At 38.3% G+C, this 13,336-nt stretch overlaps 1 protein-coding gene across 2 annotated transcripts in view; it reads left to right on the forward strand.

Annotated features, from left to right (window-relative positions):
• Positions 1-13,336, forward strand: part of lrrk2 (leucine rich repeat kinase 2) — a 123,508-nt gene that overhangs the window by 86,862 nt on the left and 23,310 nt on the right. Inside the window, exons 36-42 of one of the 2 annotated variants that reach the window (XM_008111593.3) lie at positions 956-1,102; positions 3,036-3,227; positions 4,100-4,246; positions 4,717-4,817; positions 6,346-6,536; positions 7,737-7,897; positions 10,789-10,959. In XM_008111593.3, coding sequence (XP_008109800.1) covers positions 956-1,102; positions 3,036-3,227; positions 4,100-4,246; positions 4,717-4,817; positions 6,346-6,536; positions 7,737-7,897; positions 10,789-10,959 — 1,110 coding nt within the window. The remainder of the gene's footprint in view (positions 1-955; positions 1,103-3,035; positions 3,228-4,099; positions 4,247-4,716; positions 4,818-6,345; positions 6,537-7,736; positions 7,898-10,788; positions 10,960-13,336) is intronic. The other variant, XM_062981694.1, reaches the window with a different exon arrangement.

A 13,336-nucleotide genomic window follows, 5' to 3' on the forward strand; every position in this document is an offset into this window, starting at 1 on the left:
TATTGTTGTATAAAAGTTTGCATAATATACAGTGCGGAGCTCCCAGTGGCACAGCGGATTAAACCGCTGAGCTGCTGAACTTGCTGGTCAAAAGGTCGGCAGTTTGAATCCGGAGAGCGGGGTGAGCTCCTGATGTTAGCCCCAGCTTCTGCCAACCTAGCAGTTCGAAAACATGCAAATGTGAGTAGATCAATAGGCACTGCTCTGGCTGTGAGTGAGAGAGGGCGGGCGGGTGGCAAAGGTGGCAGCAGCGGCAGAAGCAATAGCCTGGCCACCTCTTCCAGGTTCCTGCTTCTGCCGCCACTGCCACCTTTGCCACCCTCCCTCCCTCCCTTTCTCTTACTCCCTTGCTTGCTCACTTGCTCACTCACCAGGCCGGATCCCAGAACCAGAACCTGGCCTGGTGAGTGAGCGAGGGAGGACAGGTGAGTGAGACAGGGGGAGAGCAGGCGGCAAAGGCAGCAGTGATGGCAGAAGCAGGAGACTGGAAGAGGTGGCCAGGCTCCTGCTTCTGTCGCCTTTGCCACCCTCGCTTGCTCGCTCACTCACCAGGCCGGGTCTTAGTGGCAAAGGCGGTGGCAGCAGCAACAGAACCACGACCTGGTCTGGTGAGTGAGCGAGCGAGCAAGGGACGGCAGCGTGACTTTGCCGTCGGGACAAGCGGGGTAGGGAACCGGGTCCTGGAGACACCCCCTATTATCCAACATTTCGGTTATCCGACATTCTGCCCATTTATGTCAGATTACCAAGACTCTACTGTATTAGTTCTTAACGTTAAGGCAGTCAATTGAAAATTCCACCATGTTAGTTTTCCCCGCAGAACAGTTGTTAGTTTTAAGATCTTGCTAAGCAAGAGATAGCAGTGCATATGTGAGAGAGCCATGCTTTTTTTTAAACCAATGTTAAATAATAAAAATAATCTTATAATGCAATCTTTTTTTCTTTCTCTCTTTAGAATGTGCTCTTCGTCCTAACAGGATGTATTGGAGGCAAGGCATATACCTGAACTGGTCCCCAGAAGCCTACTGCTTGGTGGAGTCTGCCATTTTCGAAAACAATCCGAACAGTTTCCTAAAAATTACTGTGCCTTCTTGCAGGAAAGGTTAAATTTATAAACAGTCTATTCTATGGCTGTTTTTTTATTTGATTTGATTGTATTGCTCTTCAGACACAGAGCAGGTTCCTAGTTGTTAGACTGGCACTGTTATGAGCTGAAACTGGTTGCAGTTTCTCCAAGGTATTTTTTTTAAAAAAAAACTAGAACATATCACTGTTATAAGATTAAGCTTTATTGGTGTTACAGTGAGCCTTCAGTATCCACTGAGTCTTCTTTTACACCTAGTGGCTATTTTAGACATTTACTATTCTCTTGTACATGATAATTCAGCTGTACAGGCAGCCCCCGTGTTATGAACAAGATAGGTTCTGTAGGTTTGTTCTTAAACTGAAATTTATGCAAGGATAGCATAGTGAAGTGTTTAGATTTCAGCTCACTTTCTATCCCTGTGACAATTGGATTTGGAAAAGTTGGGGTTATTGCGGAAACAAAAATTGATGATAAAAGTGGAGACCTCTTTTCCACATGGTAACTCTTCCAGGAATGAATTTCCCTTCTGAGGAGTAGATTTCACTCCCTTCCTGTTGTCTTACCCCTGTTTGTAACTAGGTGTCGCATGTAAACCAGATGTTTGTTATTTGGGGACTGCCTGTAAAAAAAAGAAAGTCAACCTGTTCAACATGCCTTGCATATGCTGATTTATTATTAATAAATCTTTGCTTTTTATGCCTATTTTATATACCTATATATCTGGGGTTACATACAAATTTCTCAGGCCAAAACAAATTGGGAGTGTTAAAGTTTAAGCACCCCTGGTCTATAGCAGAGAAAGCATTCAAGTATAGTAGAACCTTGACTTAAGTGCATCCCAACTTAAGAGAGTTTTGAGTTAAGCGCAATCGGTCAGCACGGGTTTTGCTTTGACATGCAAGCAGCATTTTGAGTTAAGAGCTAGTGCCAGACAGAGTGCTTGTACGAGAGTACAGGGCTTTAGAGCTTCAAGGGAGCAGCCTCCATGCCTCGTGCTCTTGTCCGCATTGAGAAAATTTGGGTTAGTTGATTTTGTGTGGGTTTTAGTCCTGGTATGTTTAGCTTCATGGGGAGAGAGAGCAAGAGAGGGAGGGAGGCTGGAATGAGTACAGTTTGAAGAAAGTGATGCTTCTGCCTCTTCACTTTGTGGTTTGTTCTTCCTTGCCACAACTTTGTGCTTCTACCATTTTAAAGTTGATCTTTCTTTTTTTTTATTCTTCCACGTGAATGTTCATTTATACATTATTTGTTATTTTTAAAATACATTTTTTCAGTTAAAAACACGTAACAAAAATGGGGGGGGGGGGGGCGCTTCAGAGCCCCGGAATGTATTAATAGCATTTCATTGGGCAACTTTGCTTTGAGATAAGAGTGATTTGAGTTAAGAGCTAAGTCATGGAATTAAAGTCTTAAGTCAAGATATCACTGCATTTCAGGTGATACTTTTTAGCATCTTCTTATGACAAATGATAGGTATGGGCCCCTTTGCAACCAGTTCTAACCACACTTTCCCGTGACCGGCACTTGTGGCTGACTTGATGTGCACCTCTATGGGAAAGACATATGTAAGATGAACTCCCATGTATGAGTCTCCTTGTGGAGAGAAAATCACATTATAATTAAACATAATAAATATCACCATCATCATCATATGATAGAATGCAGCAGTGAACAAAGGAAATAGAAGTGCACAGGTTTGACCCTCCTCCTGACAAAGGCTGTGAGAGCTGTACAAACAGGTTGCCAAATTGAGATCTCTTCTCAGCTTTGAACTATAAGCTGAAGTCAAACCATCAGGCAGGGACTTTTAAGCACAACTTAACCGTTTCTAAGCTATTGGACACCATGATGCAAACAAGACCTTTAGCACCCATCTGCCTAATGGTAAAGGCCAGATTCATTACGAGCACACTACAGTTCTAATAATATTTTATTGGCTCTCTTTCAGGTTGTATCCTTTTGGGACAAGTCGTTGATCACATCGATTCTCTTATGGAAGAATGGTTCCCTGGTTTACTAGAGGTGGATGTGTGTGGCGAAGGAGAAACCCTTTTGAAAAAATGGGTTCTATATAGTTTTGAGGATGGTGAAGAACATCAGAAAATATTACTGGATGATCTACTTAAAAAAGCAGAGGAAGGTATATATAGCACTTTAAATAAAGCAATTATGGAACACTTTTCCAATATGGAACTCAATATATATATATTTTAGTATTGATATTTATTTATTTATTTATTTATTTACAGTATTTATATTCTGCCCTTCTCACCTCTGAATATAATGCATATATACATGGTAAACATTCAATGGCATTAGACATACGACATATAGACAGACACAGAGGCAATTTAACATTTTCCAGCTTCCGGCTTCATGGGGGTAGGCTCGATTCCGACCATGGGAGGAGCTGCCGCTTCATCATCCACTTGTGACACCGAGTCCTTGATGGTAGTACTTCCTCATTTCTTTCCACACGCTGCTGGCAGTTTTATTGTTAAAATAAATTAGTTAAAATAGCCTCCCCACATAAAGTAGTATCTAGAATTTTCTACTCAACAGATGCAACTGTTTTTCAAGCTGCTTAGGTCAACAGCGAGCTAGGCTATTAATGGTCAGGAGCTCAATCCTACCCGGGTTTCGATCCCATGATCTCTTAGTCAATAGTGATTTATTGCAGCTGGCTACTAACCAGCTGTGCCAGCCCGGCCTATCCTAGTATTAAGATATATTATTGACTAGTTAATTATACCACCCATATCATTCTGCTTTATAGTGTTGTGTGCTTTCAAGTCCTTTCCAATTTATGGTACCCTTAAGGCATACTGAGAAAATTCTTGGTAAATCAGTGCTGTTTGCTTATCATTTTAGGGAGAAACACATGATACTAGCATAAGTATTATAAAGATTATGTATTTTAAGTATAGTGTAAGTATTTGAATATAGAATATCAGGTGTGCTATTTTGTCTGCTAATTCAGTTCACCGCACCTCTATTTCTCTTAACCCATAGGTGACCTCCTGATTAATCCAAAGGAACCCAAATCTACCATACCTATAGCTCAGATTGCTCCAGACCTGATCTTGGCTGACTTGCCTAGAAATATCATGTTGAACAATGATGAATTAGAATTTGACCAAACTTCAGAATTTCTTTTAGGTATCTATTATTTTCTCTCACCTTACTACAGTGAGAACTGTCTTATTCCTATTGCAGTATTTTAAAGCAAATGAAATTGTTAAATATTTAACAAAGATTTAATGAAAATATTTAATGAGAGAAAACCTCCCTAGGAATTGCTCGGTCCTCCAGCAGGACTCTGTGGTGAATTTCCACAAAAAGTTGACTATACAACCATATTGGAGGGCTAAGAGATTCCAAGAGTCAACTGTTTTTATTAAATCCATGAATAAAATCTGCAAAAGTCACAAATGTGTGTGTTTGTGGGGGGGGGGGGGGGCGCAACTAATTGTAATTTAATGATGAATTCTGTTAGTCCTAATCTGTTCAGTTAACTAATACTTTAGAAATTGCATAAATATATAGACATAATGCTCCGGGTATTTGAAAAACAATCCTTGTCATATTCATGCATTTCTAACATTGCCCCCTGTTTCTTTTTGGAAAAGGTGATGGTGGATTTGGATCTGTATATCGTGCTTCATATGGTGGAGAAGATGTGGCTGTAAAGATTTTTAATAAGCACACTTCCCTTCGGCTCTTGAGACAAGTAAGCAAAGAAACCTTGGTTTTGTCTGAATTAATTAAATACCTCATTAGATTCCCCCTTTTGAAAACCCAGAAAAGCAGGATTGTGCCCATCCCCTCTCCTCCATCCCCCATTTATTCTTAAAACTTACTATAAAAGGTCCCTGGCCTCTATAACTTCTCTCCTCACATCCTCCTGACGCGAGAAAATGAAGTGCGAGAAGATTAATATGTTTTTACTAATTTTACGTTGTTTGTGTTAGAGGTTGTAGATATAAATAAACAGAAGCTTTACCACAGTATCTGAACCAAGATATACCCTGCAGTATAATAAAGTGTCACTCAGGCTTGTGTAACAAGTAAGAGTATCTTTACTTCAGTTCAAAGATCAAATGGGGCAGCAATATATACAGCAGTCTCTTGGAATTCACACAGAGAACATAGGGGATAAATAGTCCCTTTAAACAGTCTTTAAATATGCCTCGTTTGCCTTATAAATAATCAGGCATTGGAGAGTTGACAGCCATTTCCTTTCCTGACTATTTCCAGTCAGTGCTGTCTTCACTCTCTAAGGTGAAAGTGGCAGATAAACTGTTTGTCTCAGCAGCAAGCCAGCGACAGTAGCCAATCAGAATTCTGGCTCCTGGCTGACAGCTGTCAACACATGCCTTTTCAGTCAACCCATTCAATCATGGTATCTTTTTACAAATCCTCACAGTTTGGACGCCTCTGGTAAAAACCGAGACAGGTCCTGGTTTTTGGGCCTGCCTGGATGGGCCCTTAGATGACAATGGTGGCTGAAAGCATTTTTGATCAGTAGACACCCTTGATTGTCTTTATGCCTTTTTTAATGAAACGGATTTAGCCAACAACTACGTATGTCATTTCAACATCATACCAATGCCACATGAGGAAAGTATGGCTTGTAAATCTCATGTGGTCTAACCCCTTTTTGGAGTACTGCCTCTTTTAAGCAAGAAGTAAAATAGACACTCACAGAAGGAAATTCGTCACTCCTAGATGCCACCCAGATAATCCCATTTGTTAAAGGTAAAAGGTAAAAGTTTTCCCTTGACATTAATTCTAGTCGAATCCGACTCTAGAGGTTGGTGCTCATCTCCATTTCTAAGCCAAAGAGCCAGCATTGTCCATAGATGCCTCCAAGGTCATGTGGCCGGCATGACTGTATGGCGTGCCATTACCTTCCTGCCAGAGTGGTACCTATTGATCTACAGTACTCAGATGTGCATGTTTTTGAACTGCTAGGTTGGCAGAAGCTGGGGCTAACATCGGGAGCTCACCTCTCTCCTCAAATTCAAACGCCACCTTTCCGTCAGCAAGTTCAGCAACTCAGCAGTTTAATCCGCTGTGCCACCAGGGGTTCCACATTTGTTAAAAACATGTCATAATTGTACAAACACTTGTAGAGGCCCAATAGTGCAATCAAGCATGAAGGCTTATTCTATTTTTGGCCCCCACTCAAATATATTCTGATTTCCTACTGCACTTGGTAGCATGTACAGCTTTCATTTGGATTTTGCTGTTTTTAGGAACTGGCAGTACTTTGCCATCTTCATCACCCTAGTTTGGTATTCTTGCTGGCTGCAGCAGTGCGTCCCCGGATGCTTGTCATGGAATTAGCCCCAAAGGGGTCTCTGGATCGATTATTGCAACAAGACAACGCAAGTCTGACGAGAACACTCCAGCACAGAATAGCACTACATGTTGCAGATGGATTAAGGTAAAATTATTAAAATTCCTGTAGCGTTGTATTTGAGGGGACACTTTTCATCTCAAGGCATATTTTAAAAGTTTTTGCTTCTTTTAAATTTTTTTAAAGGATTTTATGGCTTATGTTTTTGTATCCTACTGTGATCCTATAATATTTATAAGTCACATATTTCAAATACGGTATTCTGAATGTGAGAATGTTGCCAGTGTTGGAATTCTCTAAAGCAGGGGTTCTCAAACATTTCCAGCCACCGAACCCTTTTTGAAGCAAACGTTTTACATGAAGCCCCAAGAAATGTTTCTATATTATATATAATACAGTAGAGTCTCACTTATCCAAGCTAAATGGGCCGGCAGAGCCTTGGATAAGCGAATATCTTGGATAATAAGGAGTGATTAAGAAAAAGCCTATTAAATATCAAATTAGGTTATGATTTTACAAATTAAGCACCAAAACATCATGTTATACAACAAATTTGACAGAAAAAGTAGTTCAATACAGAGTAATGTTATGTTGTAATTACTGTATTTACTAATTTAGCACCAAAATATCACGATATATTGAAAACATTGACTACAAAAATGCATTGGATAATCCAGAACCTTGGATAAGCGAGTCTTGGATAAACAAGACTCTACTGTATAATATATAATGTATATATAAGACATGGGCAAACTTTTTGCCACATTGTGTCTTAAATTTTAACAGACAGACCGGGCCAGTGGCAGATGGAAGTAGAGTAGTTGTGTGAACAAACTAATTTTCAAAAAAACCATGAAGAAATTCCTGTGCACACTGCACATATCTTGTTTGTTTGTTTTTATCTTAAAATTTGAACCCCTAAACTGACCCTTGGCTATGAGCTTGCTGGTATGATGTTTCTGATATTGCAAAACTATCTATGCTACAAGCACCTCTGTTCCTATAATAAATTTTGTGTGCAGCAAAGAAAAGAAATTAGCATTGATTGAAATCTTAATACAGTAGAGTCTCACTTATCCAAGACTCGCTTATCCAAGGTTCTGGATTATGCAATGCATTTTTGTAGTCAATGTTTGCAATATATTGTGATCTTTTGGTGCTAAATTCGTATGGACTGAAGTGGTGCACACTATTTTTGAAATCTTTAAAATTTGAGGATTGACACTACTCTAATGTGTACATTCCATTTGTGCTTTTTTCCTCATGATATGTATTGTTTTCTTGTAGATATCTTCATTCAGCAATGATCATCTACCGTGATCTAAAACCCCATAATGTGCTGCTCTTTACACTGTATCCAAATTCAGCAGTCATTGCAAAGATTGCTGATTATGGTATTGCCCAGTATTGTTGCAGGATGGGGATAAAAACGTCTGAAGGCACACCAGGTAAGAAAGTATTCATAATATTCATTCATATGAAGGAATTGCAGGAATCTTTCTGTATAATATATGAATAATGTGTATGAAAAACCTAAGCAGTAAAAAGTAGAAACCGCATAGACACTGACCAGCCTGATTCTGTCCTTCATTTCGAAGGAGAGAAGGTTGTCAAGAGTCTTCCCATTCTGCCCTTACAGAAGGACAGCCTTCCTCAACTATATATTTTCCAGTTGTGATGGATTACAGTTGTCATCATCCCAACCAGCAATGGTCTTTGGTCATGTTGATTGATGAAAACTGAGGCCCCTTCCACATAGCTGAATAAAATCCCACATTATCTGCTTTGAACTGGAATATATGGCAGTGTGGACTCAGAAAATCCAGTTCAAAGCAGATATTGTGAAATTTTATGCCTTGATATTCTGGATTATATGACTGTATGGAAGGGCCCAGAGTTGTAATATAAGTTGGGAAAAGTCTGGTCATGAGAAGCTCCATTCCAAGAATGAAATCATGGCACCTTTCAGATATTGGGTTGCAAGTCCCATCAGCCTTATTGATGAGGAATGCTGATAATTGCTATCTTAACAATTTCTGGAAGGCTGTATTTACTCCTGCCCCTATTCTCTTTTAACCAACATTTTCTATTTAAGATCTTTCAACTTCTGCCTGTGATTTGCATCACTGCCCCAAATTAAATTGTGGCATCGGTGCAGAAGCCTTTCGGGAATTTACTTATCCCCTTTGTCTGATAAGAAGAGAATATTTTTATGAACTGGTCTATAATTTATTTATTTATTATTTATTAACTGCATTTCTATACCGCTTTTCTGACCCCTTGGGGGGCTCAAAGCGGTTTACAACATAATAAATGGCAAAATTCAATGCCTCACATATATATAAAATTATATCAAATATCTGAATCAAAAACATATAACTCAAGATTAAACGATTAAAATTATAAAAACATCAAACATAAACTCATGCCTCATGTGAGCCATAAATAGTGTTTTTATGTTCTTGTTGTTGAGTTTCTACTACTCTTGACATTATTATTATTATTATTATTATTATTATTATTATTATTATTATTATTATTATATTGTATGACACAGCAAACAAGATAGATATGCTGGATTTCATATCACAAAATCACAAGTCGAACACTTCCCAAGTGTCTAGGACTGTGTGATGTATTTTCGGATGATGCGTGCAGATCCCAGTAGGGTGGCCTTTTGCAGTTGACAGATCGTAATTTTGTCAATGTCTATTGTTTCCAAATGCCGGCTGAGATCTTTTGGCATGGCACCCAGTGTGCCCATCACTTATTATTATTATTATTATTATTATTATTATTATTATTTGAAACACAGCCAGATGAGTCCATAGCAGACAGTCTGCTGGCAGTTGTATTGGATCACACGTCGGACACTTCCCAAGTGTCTAGGACTGTGTGATGTATCGGCAAATAATGTGTGCAGATCCCAGTAAGCTGGCTTTCTGCAGCTGGCAGGTGGTAATTTTGCCAGTGCCGATTGTGTTTAAGAGCAGGCCAAGGTCTTTAGGCACTGCACCCAGTATGCCGATCACCACTGGGACCACCTTGACTGGCTTGTGCTAGAGTCTTTGTAATTTGATCTTTAAATCCTCATATCATGTCAGCTTTTCCAGTTGTTTCTCCTCAATCCTTCTGTCAGCTGGGATTGCTTCATCAACAATCCATACTTTGTTTTTTAACACGATCGTGAGGTCAGGAGTATTGTGCTCCAAAACCCTGTCTGTCTGAATTCGGAAGTTCCAGATTATTATTATTATTATTATTATTATTATTATTATTATTATTATTATTATTTTACCTATCCATGTGGCTCGATGTGGATCACAACATAGTTAAAACACGTCATAAAACATTGTGCAAAATAAATATATTAAAACATATTTCTATGAAATACATATCATAAAATACAAGAATAAATACAGTATAGTCTCACTTATCCAACATAAATGGTCCGGTAGAATGTTGGATAAGCGAAAATGTTGGATAATAAGGAGGGATTAAGGAAAATACTATTAAATGTCAAATTACGTTATGATTTTACAAATTAAGCACCAAAACATTATGTTTTATAACAAATCAACAGAAAAAGCAGTTCAATACACAGTAACCTTATATAGTAACTAGCTGTGCCCGGCCACGCGTTGCTGTGGCAAAGTGGTGGTGGTATTGGTTAAAAATTGTTGTGTAATTTTTATTTGTATTTTTTAATTAATTTTATTGTAAGTTATCTTTTTATTTATTATATTTTATTATTTTCCTGTATTATTTTTAGTTATTTTCTGTTATTATAGTATTTTATTGTATTATTTTTTAGTGTTTTTAATTATTTTTTTAGTGTTTTTTATTATTTTTTATTGGGTTGCTAGGAGACCAAGTTGGAGGCAACTGGCAGCAATTGGATAAAAGCAATTATTCCTCTCCTTCTAATTAGGACCTTATTTTTCTTTTCTTTTTGTTGTATCAACCTAGAGGCGTGGATGATGGGTTGTGTTGTCAAATTTCGAAGTTGGGGGGCCTGTAGTTTTGTTGTTTTGTCGGTCGCCGGGATTCCATCACTCTTTTATATATATAGATTACTGTGTTTACAAATTTAGCACCAAAACATCACAATGTATTGAAAACATTGACTACAAAAACATAGACTACTAAAAGGCAGATTGCGTTGGAAATACAAAATGCTGGATGAGCGAAGGGTGGATAAGCGAGACTCTATTAAAATATATGCATAAGTTTAAAATTCATAGTTAAGATTTCTAAAGCAAAACAAATACAGCATCCGCCCAGCAAGAAGCATATCATTTAACAATGTGGTATTTTTGGTTTTTGTTTTGTGTTTTAGGATTTAGAGCACCAGAAGTTGCAAGGGGGAATGTTATTTACAACCAGCAAGCTGATATTTATTCATTTGGCTTGCTCTTGTATGACATTTTAACAGCTGGTGGGAGGATATTGGAAGGCATGAAATTTCCGAATGAATTTGATGAACTTGCTATCCATGGAAAATTGCCAGGTATCTTATCTTTTCCCAAGTGTTTAATGTATGAATCCAGTGGTTATTAATACCCGGGGTAATGCTGACTTTGAAGTGTTTCCATTTTATATCACACAAATTCAGATGATTGTAGTGGGATAAAGATTTCAGATGGTCAAGAAACAGTATCTTGAAGCATTTCCAGCTCAGTAAATACAAGTCTAGTAAAACTGAGGGAGGGCATGCCAATATTTTGCATATTGTTCTCCTTAGCATTTTAATGAATCTATTTTAGAAACTGCATAGACCACAATGTAAAGGCACAATTTTTTAATACTTAGGGAATAATGATTCCATGCTTTTCCTGGTACTGCTTATTTGAGTTCAGCTTATTTCACTTTAAAGGAATAGTTATGTCTTGTAGTTCTATTTATATATCTAATATATGTATCTTACAACGAGTATTTTTTTAAAAAAAAAACCTGTATATACTCTAATACTTTGTAACTGTTTCTATGGAAAATATATTTTATAGTGGGGTGCACAGATGGGATTTCAGTACCTACATTTATATTTTGCAAGGCTTTTTTATTTATGTATGACTTAAACTTCTATAGCCCACTTTTCCTCAGTAAGTGTCCAAGACAGCTAATACCAATAACACATAAAATTAGGGGTTGTTGTGTGTTTTCCAAGCTATATGGCCATGTTCCAGAAGCATTCTCTCCTGACGTTTCGCCCACATCTATGGCAGGCATCCTCAGATATTGTGAGTTATATTGAGGTATTTATACCTTACAACCTATGGGGATGCCTGCCATAGATGTGGGAGAAATGTCAGGAGAGAATGCTTCTGGAACATGGCCATACAGCCCAGAAAACAAACAACAACACTGTGATTCTGGCCATGAAAGCCTTCAACCACACATAAAATTAATATTGTTCATTTACAAAATAATATTGACAAACATAGAAGAAATACCTAAGGACAGCAGCAGAAGAATTCCCATTCAACTTAGAACATTAGTAATTCAACATTAGTAGTAGATCCACTGCCTATATCAGATGGATTATTTGGGGAGTTCCTGTGCAAAAGAGTAAATTCTCCAAAGTTTTGAGAAAGCCCTTTTTCATATTCTCACCAAATGTAACTCTTGTGCTGGTGAAACATGGAAAAGAACTTCCATTGCAAATCTTATATTTGATTGGGTTTACAATGGAAAAAATGGCTCAAAATCATTTTTGTGCTTCAGTGCCGGTGCTTAAATTGTTCCAGAAATGCCCTGAAATCCACTTCAGTTGTTGGAAGAAAGAAAGGCTAACTGGCTTCTGTTAGCTTTCCGGTTACTGCATTTTTTGTTTTTTATTTTGGATCATCTGAAATTTCCGAACACTTTTCAGAGACAGCTTCACAGAGCATTACAGTAATAACAAAATGTAAACAGTTGCAAATATTTGACTCTCCGTGGCCTGTTCTAGCAGATGAGTGCTGTTTTGGAAGCTCAAATAGCTCATATCATCCTAGGATCTTTGGTCGCATTCCCTGTCCTGACATCTGTCCAACTTTCCCAGATTTGCGCTGGGTCTGAGCTCACAAGGAAGCTGAGATTGTTTGTGAGTTTGCCTTCTAGGTTTACAGAGCAAACTGAGTCCAATTTTAATTTCACTGATGTGCTCATTTTGTTCAATAGTATTCTTTGTCCTTGTTTAATGTCTCTGTCATGTGAAATGAGCGGTGGAACACGATGTGAATTTGGAGGAACAGAATTTAGTTGTAGAGTCTCCGTCATGGATTCTGTATGGTGGGAACTGACCTCAAGAAAAGGTGAAAGGAATCCCTGGGTAAACAATTGACATTTACACTGAAGAGAAGCAAGTTACAGATCCTACTAAAAGTATAATACCATGTTTTGATTAGAATTCATGTAGCATTTGAGCTTCCTGTCTTATGAAATATGGGCCAACAATGCGATGCGGTAGCTAAAAAAGCCAATGGGATTTTGGCCTGCATAAATAAGAGTATATAGTGTCTAGATCCAGGGAAGTCATGTTACCTCTCTATTCTGCCTTGTTGAGACCACACGTGCAATACTGTGTCCAATTCTGGGCACTGCAATTGAAGGGAGATGTTGAAAGCAGGAATGTGTCCAGAGGATGGCAATTAAAATGATCAGTGGTCTGGAGAATAAGCCCTATGAGGAGCGGCTTAAAGAACTGGGCATGTTAGCCTGAAGAAGAGAAGGCTGCGATTGCCATGTATAAATATGTGAGACGAAGTCATAGGAGGAGGGAGCAAGCTTGTTTTCTGCTGCCCTGGAGACTAGGACATGAAATAATAGCTTCAAACTACAGGAAAAGAGATTCCACCTGAACATTAGGAAGGACATCCTAACTGTGAGAGCTGTTCAGCAGTGGA

Source organism: Anolis carolinensis, chromosome 5, assembly GCF_035594765.1.
Source record: "Anolis carolinensis isolate JA03-04 chromosome 5, rAnoCar3.1.pri, whole genome shotgun sequence".
In the NCBI taxonomy this organism is placed as follows: domain Eukaryota; kingdom Metazoa; phylum Chordata; class Lepidosauria; order Squamata; family Dactyloidae; genus Anolis; species Anolis carolinensis.